At 43.1% G+C, this 13661-nt stretch overlaps 1 protein-coding gene across 2 annotated transcripts in view; it reads right to left on the bottom strand.

Annotated features, from left to right (window-relative positions):
* Positions 1–13661, bottom strand: part of DOCK5 (dedicator of cytokinesis 5) — a 148600-nt gene that overhangs the window by 54809 nt on the left and 80130 nt on the right. For both annotated transcript variants that reach the window (XM_035138774.3, XM_035138775.3), the window contains exons 16-24: positions 13139–13211; positions 12803–12906; positions 12074–12260; positions 10935–11032; positions 9550–9639; positions 7906–8006; positions 6023–6157; positions 4265–4376; positions 2869–2939 (exon numbers count right to left, since the gene is read on the bottom strand). In XM_035138774.3, coding sequence (XP_034994665.3) covers positions 2869–2939; positions 4265–4376; positions 6023–6157; positions 7906–8006; positions 9550–9639; positions 10935–11032; positions 12074–12260; positions 12803–12906; positions 13139–13211 — 971 coding nt within the window. The remainder of the gene's footprint in view (positions 1–2868; positions 2940–4264; positions 4377–6022; positions 6158–7905; positions 8007–9549; positions 9640–10934; positions 11033–12073; positions 12261–12802; positions 12907–13138; positions 13212–13661) is intronic.

Genomic DNA, 13661 nt, shown 5'->3' with positions numbered 1-13661 from the left:
TATAAGCACGGCCTTCAGCTGCAGATTTGCTTATTTACCGTATTACAAGGATTTCTATCACACCCGTCAAACCATCTCCTGGTCTTGCATAAATGAAAATCAGAACACACGGTAATAAAAGCAGCTAAGATGGTCTCAGATTAAGATTTCTGTGTACAGTTTGTTTGTTTTTTAGAGAAATATTTAGACATTCTGACAAGTAACAGAAAATATGGGATGCACAGATTTACAAAGAAAAAAGAAAGCATGTGGTTTTACATTTCCCTCTCTTTTAAGTACAGTGGGACCTCGACTTACGAATTCAATCCGTTCCGAATGCACACTCGTAGGTCGAAAACTTCGTAAGTCGAGTTTCCCATAGGAAAAGAGGTTTCCCATAGGAATGCATTGGAAACGGAAAAATTCGTTAGTCGAGGAAACTGCATCTAGCCGCAAACGGGTTTTCCGTTTGGATGTCGAAAAAATCGTAAGCGCGCGGCCACTTTTTCTGCTCGTAAGTTAAAAACGTCAGATGACGAGTAGCTCGTAAGTGAAGGTCCCACTGTACATGGTGTTTTTACAACGTCCTGGACTATGTACATGATTCTGCATTTTTGCATGATTTTTTTGCCTCAGTAATAAAACGGGGCTCCCTCTTTCAATAAAATTGTTATCGGATTGTCTTCCCTCTCTGATCCTAATAGTATTTGCCAATTTTACTATTTGGACACATTCACAGATTCTAATGTACACTTAATGCTAATGCACTGTGTCTTCTATGTACCGTTAAGCAGACCAACATCAGACCAGCAACAGTTAACCTAGAATGTTTGAACTGTTGAGCTGTGCTATGGGAGCTGAGAGCATTTCTCCCCCTTCTTGGATGGATGTGTCATCCTATACTTGGGGTTTCAAGAAGCTACTATGCTCTTTTGCTACACCAAAAATTGATGTTTACGTTGGTCAGATTGACCGGTGACCTTGAAGGGTTTCTGCCTTCTCACTTAACATCAGGCTTGGCTAAGCTGCTTGAAACATCTGCTTTTACTGAATTTCCCATTCTTCTTCTTTAATTAATTAATTACATTTCTATACTGCCCTTCATCCAAAGATCACAAAGCAGTTTACAATAGAATATCTGCTTCTGGTCATGTTTCACTTCTGTTTACTGTTAATTTGTGCTGGACACACATAACATGGGATGTGTATATCCCACAATTTCTGCAAGCACAGAATTCAGTAGCCTCATATTCAGCTACCATTTCAAAAAAATAAGATCACACTTCTAGTCCTTAAGGTGGTGAAAACAGGCTTGCAAATACGGTATGTGATGCTTGGGGAAGCATCAGGGAAGCCATAAGGTGGTTAGATTGGTCTCAACTAGGGCCAGGGCCTTTTGAGTACAGGCCCCGACTTGGTGGAACGCTCTCTCACAGGAGACCAGACCCCGCGGGATCTGACATCTTTCTGCAGGGCCTGCAAGACGGAGCTGTTCCGCCTGGCCTTTGGGCTGGACTCAGTCTGACCCCTATGTTTTCCTCCCTTATGGTTTTGATTTGGGCTACTTTAAAATGAGGCTGCATTTTTAAAATTTTAAATTTAAACTGTATTTTAACCCATATTTTAATTAATTGTTTTTCTTTCTTTTAAGTCTTATTGTAATTTTACCGGCGTCAGCCAGTTTTGACTGGGGAGGGCGGGATATAAATAAATAAATAAATAATAATACTAATAATAATCAGAAGGAAGAAGTGGGGAATGGGCTCTGCTGCCTTTAGCTCCTGCCCCTTTCTGACGACCACAAATGCAAAATTAGGCAGCATAAAGCCACATATGTAAAATTGCATCTATGTCACAGAGTACATTCAACCCATGGCGATTATGGTTGCTGAAGAGCTATAGCTTAGTGCAGGCACCCCCAAACTTCGGCCCTCCACATGTTTTGGACTACAGTTCCCATCATCCCTGACCACTGGTCCTCTTAGCTAGGGATCATGGGAGTTGTAGGCCAAAAACATCTGGAGGGCCGCAGTTTGGGGATGCCTGGCTTAGTGGTAAGTGCTTTGAACACAGAAGGTCCCAGGTTCCATCTCCAGCATTTTCAGTGAGATAAGAGAACTGGGAAAAGCTGGATTAGATGGAGCAATAGTCCGACTCACTACAAGAAAGTAAAGAGTGAAGGAACAAGCAGGTGCTGCAACATTATGTTGCAGTGTATTGTCCTCCCCCTAAAAGGAGTGCTCTTGTTCAGCGTTCCACCCAGCCATCCCCACCAATTAAGGCACCGCACTATTCCCTACCTGTTCTGTCCCCCACCCACCCCTTTTCAACATACTCTCAATATTGCATGGCCAAGGAGCAATTTTGTTTCAGAGGGATGGATTGTTTCCAGAGTGACTGGAGAACCCCAATCAGATGGGTGGGGTAGGATGATGATGATGATTCCTTACTAATTTACTAAAACGTGGGGGGACTGGACATGTCTTTTAAAACATTTCTTGTGCTTCTGCAAGCCTGCATCCCTCCACCGCGAATATGCGGGTACCTCTTCCTTCTCAGGGGCACCATTCTAACTCTCCCATTGCCACTCACCACATGTGTTCACCCCCAGCGGGAGTGAGTGTCTGAAGGCAAATCCCCATGAGAATTCTGTCTTGCATAATTTCAGCTACAGAGTGATATGAAGTCAATCCTATAAGGGCTCATTAAAACAGAACAGGGCCAAAAACTGCTTCATGAGCACACACACTCTTTGGTTTTTAGAAAGTCTCTTGACAACTTTGGTGGATTTTCCATCCAATAGATTTTTTTTTTAAAAAATCCTATAATGCATGGCTATCACTTTGTCCTTCTGCAACTACTAATCCAAAGAAAATATTATAAAGCTACCTGAGTTCAACAGGATCAAATACCAGTTTCACATCATTGATGATGTTTGGTAAATACTTCAAAGCAGCACCCTGCAAGATACAAGAAGGAAGTGGGGAAAGAAAGTTAATCCCTTCGCTCTAAAAACTAGACACAGGAACACAGGAAGCTGCCCTACACTGAGTCCAACCATTGATCTATCTTGCTCAGTCTTGCCTACACTGACTGGCAGTGGCTCTCCAGGGTTTCAGACAGGCCCCTTTCCCCAAGCCCTACCTGCAGATGCCAGGGACAAAACCTGGGGCCTTCTTCATGCAAAGCAGATGCTCTAACCCTGAGCTACACCTTTTTTCTCATTCTACAGGTTTTAATGCGGACCACAAGGCAGTTTTCCTTATGTCACTCCCATCTGCCCTACCTCTGATGTCATGTATGATGTCAGTTGTGGGCAAGTAGACAGCTCTGCAAAACAAGAAAGAAGATTCCACCTAAACATTAGGAAGAACCTCCTGACAGTAGGAGCTGTTTGACAGTGGAATTTGCTGCCAAGGAGTGTGGTGGAGTCTCCTTCTTTGGAGGTCTTTAAGCAGAGGCTTGACAGCCATATGTCAGGAATGCTTTGATGGTGTTTCCTGCTTGGCAGGGGGTTGGACTGGATGGCCCTTGTGGTCTCTTCCAACTCTATGATTCTGTGATTCTGTGAAATGTGCTCCCAACAAGGGTCTGCCAGCATTCTGTTGTCAATGAGCATGATCAGTTCTCATTCAGCTGTTTGGGGCCTTCCTGATGCCTTCCCTCTTGTGTAGAGATGGTGCCATTTTGGCTAAAGCAGTAACGGCACTCTGGTACCTCATCCCAGAAGCACCAAAATTGTGGCTGCCTCCATTTGATTTCCATGGGCAGCTCTCACTATTATCCCAGGAAGCATTTAAAAAACCAAGAAATAGCCTACCCCTTCTACCCAGTTTCTAATTCCCCCCCTTTTCATCGATCAGTTAGTATTCCATGGGCACTCAGCATGTTCAGTACTGCCAAGGTTGGCTTTTTTTGGGGGGAGAGTACCCCTTAGGTTTTTATTTCCTTAAACTTCTGAAAATGTCACATTTACTCAGAAGCTGCTGCTGCTGTCTTCCCTGTCCTGTGTGAATACTGCTCCATTTTGGCTTCACAAGCAATGCCACTTGAAAAACTGAATCAGAATACAGATGGGGTGGCTAACCTGTGGCCATCCAGATGTTGTTGGACTACAACTCCCATCATAATTGTCCATGCGCCATGCTGGCTGGGGCTAATGGGAGTTGTAGTTCAGCAACACTGGGATGGCCACAGGTGAGCCACTCCTGGAATGCAGGCACAAAGAAGCCCTTGTAACTAAAGCCACACCCATTTCAGATAATGGCAACAGACTCAGGCTAACCTTGATCTTGACAGCCTCCTCAAGAGGCCTGTCCATGAGGATGTTAAAAGAGAGGAACAACTTGCGGATGGCATTGTTAAACTCATCTCCATCTTCACTTTTCCCGTAAAACCTAAAAGAGAGAGAAAGAAAATCGCCCTAATTATTCAATTGCTGATTATAGTTAAAAAAATAACATTACAACAAAAGTGTCTCTTTCTATACATTATGTGCTTTTAGGCTGCAGACCTGTGCAACCTTACGTGACAGTAAGCCCCACTGAACACTACACACTGTGCTGTTAGCTTTTAATTAGGATTACAGCCTAAGAGAAGCACAAGAGGGAAGTAGAAAAATATGATTCTATATTTAGTGTTGGTTTGAAGGAAAGAGCTTCTTATTTCCACTCACTTGACTTTGAACACAATTGGGCTTTCCTAAAATATGACAATGATTCTCTGGAAATAAATTCTGTATAAATAACATGGGGAATTCCTGTAAGCCCAACTGTGTTTGTTCCAGAAAGAAATCACTCTGTGCTGTTCCTTGAACATTAAAACATAGAATCCCTTGGAATGATTACATTTCTTGATTAACAAAGGCAAATAGAGTATATACCCAGCAACTCAGTTCTTCAGCAAATGCTCAGAATAAAATCCTGAGCCTGAAATAGATGTTTGATGGTCGAGAACCTTTTATTAAAAAGTTAGCAGCCATCACATGGCTGTGTAACTTATTTATTTTTTATTAAGGTGGGTTGGGGGTGCTAAGCTCTTTCACCTAAAGGTCTCTAGATCCTGGAGCCATTTTGAATGGTATGCAGTCATCCTAACTGAAGGCAGTAACAGCATCCAAGTAGTAACAGGATACGAAGATCCTAATAATTACAGAGAGGCTGATAACGTGCCTAGGTGCACAGGGAGTCAGCGTGATGTGGCGATTATCTTGACTCTCCCCCTTGGACTCAGAATTGGAAGTGATGGCATTTTTTTTTGTTTAAGTTTTTATGATGAAGTCAGTGCAGCATCCCCACTTGGGTCCACAGGTTACAAGCAGGTAAAGCACAGCATAGCTACTTAGCTAAGATGTTGTTCCAAGACTTGACACCCCCCCCCAATGCTCTCCTTTTGAAGAGAAGGGCAGGCACAGCTGATTTACGTAGTTGACATCTCAGGACTGAGCAAGCACACAGAGGCTGAGCATGAATGGCCTGCCCATCACAATCACACAGCCCAACCTACTCACAGGGTTGTTGTGAGGATAAAATGGGGAGGGGAAGATGCATTATTCCACCTCAAGCTCCTTGGAGGAAAGGTGGGGCACACATTTATGAATAAGTAAGTAGGAGTAGCTCAACTGGAAAAGCACGAATTATGCCCATGTTTTCCAGCCATTAAGGGACGTGGGTGGCGGTGTGGTCTAAACCATGAGCCTAGGGCTTGCTGATCAGAAGGTTGGCGGTTTGAATCCCCGTGATGGGGTGAGCGCCCGTTGTTCGGTCCCAGCTCCTGCCCACCTAGCAGTTCGAAAGCACGTCAAAAGTGTAAATAGATAAATAGGTACCGCTCTGGCGGGAAGGTAAACGGTGTTTCCGTGCGCTGCTCAGGTTCGCTAGAAGCGGCTTAGTCATGCTGGCCACATCACCCGGAAGCTGTCTGCGGACAAACACCTGCTCCCTCGGCCTATAGAGCGAGATGAGCACCGCAACCCCAGAGTCGTCCACGACTGGACCTAACGGTCAGGGGTACCTTTACCTTTACCCTTCCAGCCATTGCTTACCCTAGGTACAGGACGCGGGATTGAACTATGAACCGGAACAGGTACTTCAAGGCTTTTAGAGCGGCAAAGAGCAATTCCGTCTTGCTGGAGTCATCTGCGTTTCCAACGTAATAGTTTAGAACCTTGGTAAGTTTTCTGGGGCAAGAGAAAATAAGTAAGTGGGGGGCTGCATAGGGATGGACAGATCTGTCAGTTTAGGTTTCTCCCCCCCCCAAAAAAAATTCTTAAATTCAGTTCTCTACATTTCTGCACTAATTTGTGCAGACCTTTTTTAAAAAATAAATAAAAATAAATAAGTCCCCATGAAAATGTCCTGTCATTGCAATGCACTTTTTCCTCATAAACAGAATTCTGCAAACGTTCTCCTGTAATAAAATGCAAATTGGATTTCATTTCCATTGATAAAGGCATCTTCATGTGCACGTACTGCTAATATATACATTTTTGTACACATTGGTTGGAGAACTGCATTGCAAAATCCCTGTTCTTCCATCAGACTCCAGGTGGCAAGTGAGTGTGAGAGTTTCAAGCGGCCTTCCATTCACACACAGACTAGCTTAGTGCCACCAATATTGTTGCATCAGGTGTCTTCAGACTCTGGATTGTGTCCAACGCCATTCCTACTCAGAACAGACCGACTGAGGTTAATGAAACTAAGTCTCGACCATTAACTTCAATTAGTCTATTCTGAATAGAACTCGTATTGCTAAGCTGCTGAGTAAGTAACCCTATTTAGTCATTATATTCCCAACATGATTAAAACTGCATGTAGAACGAATGAGTGGGGCCATGTATACTAGCGCCCTGCCCCCCACTGTCCATGGACTAGGTGCATGAAGACGTAGAGGCTGTTCCTGTGAGCTGGAACCAATAGGCCAGAGGTGGGAATCCTTAGGCTTAGGGACTGAACTCCTGTCTGACTTTCAGAGTTCTCTCCAAGCCAAACACCCACACAAACACCCACCTGCCACCTGATGTAAATGTGACTAAACTCTAATAATGCCTTTTGCTTCTCTGGATGGAAGCTAGAGAGGGATGTGTGTGAACAGGTGTGGGAAACCTTTGGCCCTCCCAACATTGCTGAACTGCAACATCCATTCTCTTTGGAACCGGCCATGATTTCTGGAGCTGATGGGAGATATAGTTCAGCAACATCTGGAGGGTCAAAGGTCCCTCCACCTGGTGCAGAGGACTAGCCTATGTTTATTCCACTGCCCAGCTTCACCTCTACCCCTGCTTATCACTGGCATGTGACTCTTCAAAGGTTGTCCAGAAGGGAATGTGGCAAAAAACCGAACAAATAAATAAATAAATAAGGACCCAACTGCAATATACATTTAAAGTAGTATCATGTCATTTTAAACAGCCAATGCTGCTAAGTGTAGTTTGGTAAGAGAGTTGTTATTCTAGAGAGCTACAATTCCTAAGATTCCCTGGGAAGAGGGATTGATTGTTAAACCACTCTGGCAGCTGTAGCTCTATAAGAGGAATAGGGGGTCCCATAAGAACTCTCAGCACCCTAAAACTATACTTCCCAAGATTCTTTGGTGGAAGTCACAACTGTTTCAAGTGGTATGATACTGGTTTACATGTATAGTGCAGACGGTGTCAAGGACTTCCAGCTCCCTTCAGTACTGGAAGGTTAAATGCAAATATAACACCCACCCCCACTGAATGTACTAACACATGACGTTGAAATTCATAACCCTCTTCTTCCAAATAAAGGCTCACTATGCTGGATTATAGATTAGCAGAAATCTTGCTACCTCAACGTGTCAAGAGCAGAGAAAAACCACACAATTTGAACCATGTGACAAGCATGTAATAAGTCATCTCATGACAAAAATACACAAGTCATCAATGTAACAAAACTGTATACTTACACATAGGCCAAGGTGGCACTGAAGTGTTTGTAAATGTAAGTTTCAAGTACAGGGTTAAAATGCTGGAATTTGATGTCTCCAATCAGTGAAATAATAAATACCTATTTAAATAGGAAATATGCAAGATGTAAACAGCATGACCTAGTTGGACTTTTGTTTTCAGTTTGCAACCATGCTGCGCTTTTGCAGCTAAAGCAGGAACAACAGGAAGGACTGCCAACCTTCCTAAACGGAAGGTTTTTAAACACCTGTCAAGGATTCTTTAGCAGTGATTCCTGCATTGCAGTGTGTTAGACCAGTGTTTCCCAACCTTGTGCCTCCAGATTTTTTGGGACTACAACTCCCATCATCCCTAGCTAGCAAGACCAGTGGTCAGGAATGATGGGAATTGTAGTCCGAAAACAGCTGGAGGCACAAGGTTGGGAAACACTGTGTTAGACCATTGAGTTCCCTTCCAACTCTACAATTCTGGGAGTTTGACATTAACTCTGGCAACAGTTTGAACACTGCCTGTATTCCCCATCGCATGTGGTGACTTTCATCATTTCTCTCTCAGCATTCACAGATTCTAAGAATAGTCCACATATTCAAGCTTCTCTGCGGAAAATGGAAGCAATATAGAACAGATGATCAATTCTTCTTTTTTCCAGTCACAATCATGAGGACTAGAAATCTCATTTTAAAAAGTATTTAAATCCTAATAATTCTGTTGGGCATACAAGCTTATGCAATAAACCTCAGCTGAAAACAATTTAGGCCCCTGAGCTACTGGTTATCTTTCTCATTAATTCTTATAATAAATTCACTCACTCGGCAACAACTTCCTGAAGCCATAAAAGCAGTCATAAAAGTCTCTCAACTCGGAAAATTAGAATATCATCAAAAAGTGCATTTATTTCAGTAATGCAACTTATTATTTTTTATTTTATTTTTATTTTTTACAAATGCTTTCTTTTGGAAATTCCACAGTAATAAAACAAATAGTTACAATAATACAAAAATAAACATCGCTATTACATTTCATTAATTACATTCCATTTATAATTGACCCGCCTAACAACAAATAATTTCAATTACAACAAATAAAGGCTTGACATATCTTGCTTTGCATGTCATGCATCTATCTCATATATTGGTTTCACCTTTTAAGTTGCATTACTGAAATGAATGCACTTTTCGAAGATATTCTAATTTTCCGAGTTTCACCTGAATTTGTTTTAGAAGGAGAAGGGACTCAGGAACTTGAACCCAAATCTAACTGGAAATAAAGGCTGTTCTGTTATGTAAAACAGGGGTGAGGAATCCCTTTCAGCCTTTGGGCCACCCCAGATGAGCCGAATTTGACAGATGGGAAGCCCTCCCCACTTGTCAATCACCGAATGTTACTATGATGTCAGGTGAAGCTGAGCTGGTTATTGGGGATTGCCCCAAATGGCCTGGTGGGCTTAAATGGGAAAGGCTGCTGGGCCAAGCTTGCCCACACTCTAAAAATAAGCAGCAGCAGCAACTCTCCATTTCGGAGCTCTTGTTTACACATCAGCCTGTCACTGGGAAGAAATTGTAACCAGCCTGATCTGGAAGCTTTCTTTTTGGTGACATAGTTAATGAAGAGCTAAGGAGGGATAAATGGTCAGAACAACTTACTAGTGCATCAAAAACAAGGAAGTCGTAGGCTTCATTGTCAGACATCTCCATCATTATGCTGAAAAGTGCATCAAGTGTATCTTGTAAGAACTAGAGATGGAGGAGAAACAGAAATGGGTTGTGATGAATAAGGCTGTTGTGTTATAGCTTCATTCCCTTTTATCTCCAGGTCTTTTAGCAAGTTACTCAAAGTCATACGGATTAGCATGACAGGAAATGGTTCATTGCCAGAGTCCCTCCTTCTGCAAACAGGGAGGGGCACTATTCCAGCATGCTGGGGAAAATGGGCAAATCTAGGGCAAATCTCCTGCTGCGTGCCTCAGCCCTGCAAACAGATTAAAAAATAATAATGCATAGTTGGGCAGTTGAGTATTTGTCTCTCTCAACACTGCACAAAACTGGATGATTTGATTATAAAATTGCAAAAAGACACATAGGCCTCATCTGCACTATGCCTTTAAAGTTCAAATATACCACTTTAAACATCCATGCCTACTCCTGCCTGAGAAACCTGGGAACTTGTTATGGTTTCTGAAATTTGTTAGGAAACCCCTATTTTCCTAATAGAGTTACAATTCCCAGAGTTGACTGGGAGGAGAGATTGACTGTTAAATCCCTCTGAAAGTTGCTACTCTGTGAATGGAATATGGATTTTCTAACAACGCCGAACATCCTTAATGAACGACAATTCCCAGGATAGTTTAGTGGACACCACCAGGGCCGGCTCTAGGTAGACCCCCGGTGGCACAGGGCACCACGGCGCCAGCCTGCCAGGAGGGCGCCACGAGCTGCGCCCACCCGGTCCGCCGGTTCGACAACTGCGCTGCACCTGCCCGCCCGCCGCAGCACCGCCTGTGGCAGCCGCGCTGCGCCCGCCCACCGCCCTGGGAAACGGGGCAGGGGGGGCGCCGGAGGGATCCGTCACTCCACGGCGCCAGGGGTGCTTAAGACGGCCCTGGACACCACAGCTGTTAAAGAGGTATTGTAGTGCTTTAAATGTATGGTGCAGATATGATGAGAGATGAAAAATATATAAACATAATATGGACACTAACCATGCTAACTGTCCTGCTGCTGTAGCAACACTATGACAGATAATCTGGTGAGTTGCTCACCTCAACTTCTTTGAAATCTTGCCTCATGCTATCTAGGTCAGCTCTTTAAAATTATCAGTTCCCTGATCCAGCACATCAATGAGAACAAAATTTAAGCAGACATTCTGCTCCAATGAAACTCTCCGGATGGTAAGAAAGATGCATGCACAAATTATTTGCAATCCTGTATAATAAATAATAATAATAATAATAATAATAATAAATTATTTATACCCCGCCCATCTGGCTGGGTTTCCCCAGCCACTCTGGGCGGCTTACATCTTGTTATACCTTGACGATTTCTCCTCCTTCCACCTCCATCAACTTCTTCAAGTTGTGTCCTATGTTTTGGGAGTTTGAACGCCAATTCAGCAACCCCAGTAGGTCAACTGGCAAGGGCAAAATGAGGGTGGGGGAGTAAGATAACTCTAAGCAATACAGCTCATTTCCTTTAGTGGTCACAGTACAAGACAAATATGAAAGCAATGTTTTATTTCTGGCATCAAATGATATGAAAAACAACTTCTCTGCAGTTCTAGAGTACTCAGCACCTTGGCTGCATACTCTTTGGCATCCTGTTTCAACCTTACTTTGCTCTGCCTGCCTCCATGCTCATTTACTGAACCAGAAGTAACCACATGATGGCAGATTTGATGTGTTTGATCAGCCTTGATAGAAAGTGGTGGTGGGGAAATTTGAAATTTACAGGACAAGTCTACACTTGTTTACACAGAAGTAAGCCCTAACGAGCCAGTTTTCAGCATCCTGTAAAACACAGCTTCAGTTATTTTGAAAAGCAAGTTTCTAGTCCTTAAGGGCTGTGAAGATGGGCATGGAAGCAAAAGGGCACTGCCAGGCAAAATCTCAAAAGCCAGTAGAAAAGTTAAGCAAGTGTTGTAGTTTTTTTTACTCCTCCCCATAACTGGAAAAAAGCAAAGTAACAGAGCAGTCCTACTACAGAAAGCCAGCATAATTTACACCAGTGTAATTCCAAATTCTATTATGGGGGAATTTGACTTGCACCACCCTCTTCATCTGCTTAAGTTCCACTGGATTTGGAATAGGCGTAAGACTCTCCTGGCATCCCATCCCCCTGAACAGGCACCCCCAAACTTCGGCCCTCCAGATGTTTTGGACTACAATTCCCATCTTCCCCGACTACTGGTCCTGTTAGCTAGGGATCATGGGAGTTGTAGGCCAAAACATCTGGAGCGCCGCAGTTTGGAGTGAATTACACCGACTTAAGGGGTAAAGTATGCCAACTGAGCCCTGACTGAGGGGTTTACACTAGCATATCTCAAGTTCAGCTAAGCTGAAGGACTTAGGCCAGTGTAACCTTGGCTAAGGCAGGAAAGCCCAAGATCTGCCAAACACAGACTCTCTCATCCCAGTGGATCTTGAGCTTGGGTTGTACCTGCAGTCAAACATACCATTCTGTGTCAGCTTTGTAGAGCAGATGAGAGTTGCAATCTGAAAACTATCCTTGGTACTGTCTTTGGTTGGGGTAAAGTTGACTACATGATGTTTGGCTGGTAGAGCATCTCTGTCCTCCATCTCCACTTTGGTGCCAGGCAGAGTTAAGTAAAACTTGGCATCTTCCGTTTTCTTGTTTTCACCCTACCAATAACATAGAGAATATAACTTCAGACATCTATACTGCTGTAATATTAGCTACAAACCATCCAGATTCCATTCTTTCTTCCTATACACCGGTGAGCTAGTTAGGGCAGGAGAAAACTGGCTGGATTTGAACATCATGCTAAACCATAGTTGTGTTACAAGAATGATCCTAACCTCTCCCCACCATAGAATTCCTCTCTCCTCTCTCAGCTTAGATAAACCATAGCTTGTCATGTCCAAACCTATTGTGTCATCTTGATTACACTTTCCTTGAAACCAGCCATGTTAACAGGGGTCAAAGTTCAGGGTTTACATGAAATGTTAATCTGTGACTAATCTAAATCAAGCCCTTCCAGTGCCCTCTCCAAATCCACATCTGAGAAGGAAGAAGCATATGAGCCCAAGGTTCACCACAGCTCATTCTTGTCACACTAAACTATGGGTTAGTGCGATGTCTGGACACAGCCACTGTGTCAGGAAGAAATTCTGACAGGTTCAACAATATCACCAAGGTTTAAAAAAGAAAAAGAAAGGAGTACCTTGTAGACTATTAAGTTATGCCTGCCATCCTGCAGAGTGGTACCATCTGCATTCATCAGCTTCACAAAAGCCATTCCAAAAGCCTTTTCCGATTTATCTCGTGCTGCAGCAGAAGGAAGGAAGGAGAACATATTGCTTACTGGTCTCTTCTGAGACACGCTCATGTCCCGCTTGCAAGCTGTGTGGCGTGTTGCATGGCCAGCACACATAATGTGAGCACATCGTTGGGCGTGCACGTGTGACATGAGCATGTTGCGTTGCGCTGGCCCCCTCAATCACGGGGGCAAGCCAGCATGCCTGAGAGACAGGCAGTTGCTCGTCTCCCAAGTACTTACATTCCTGTGATGATCGGTGACGAAATGTAAACCTTAAGTGGTAGCGGCTGACCTCTTTTATTTCTATGGACACCTGCATGAAAGACAGCTAGTTATAAATATGCACATCAGAAACCAACTTTACAGAACAAATATGGGATTCCTCTGTCCATTAAAAGGATTTACTGATTCTACCTGCAAACCTTCCCATTCATTGTGACCCCCACCTTAGGGTATTTGGGAATACCCAACAAGATTGACAGGAGGATTCCATAATTTTAGCAATTTATTGTTGATTGAAACCCTCTACCCAAATGTTTTTAAGTAAGATATAATGTAGCCTAGTTTACTTGGTCAAACTCATGTCATTAATCACAGCCTCTGTAACAGTGGCCATCTAGGATAAGCTTTTTCTTCCATTACAAAACCTTTTAGACATCAATGGAAATAAATATGATTTTAAAGCAAAATAAATGGTCTGTTGTTTCCATCTTAAATATAAACACTTTATGATTTTAAAACAAATTATGCAAATTATAAGTCT

Source organism: Zootoca vivipara, chromosome 14 (genome assembly GCF_965207765.1).
Source record: "Zootoca vivipara chromosome 14, rZooViv2.hap1.1, whole genome shotgun sequence".
NCBI classification, from domain to species: Eukaryota; Metazoa; Chordata; class Lepidosauria; order Squamata; family Lacertidae; genus Zootoca; species Zootoca vivipara.
This window is presented reverse-complemented; position numbering and strand designations above follow the sequence as displayed.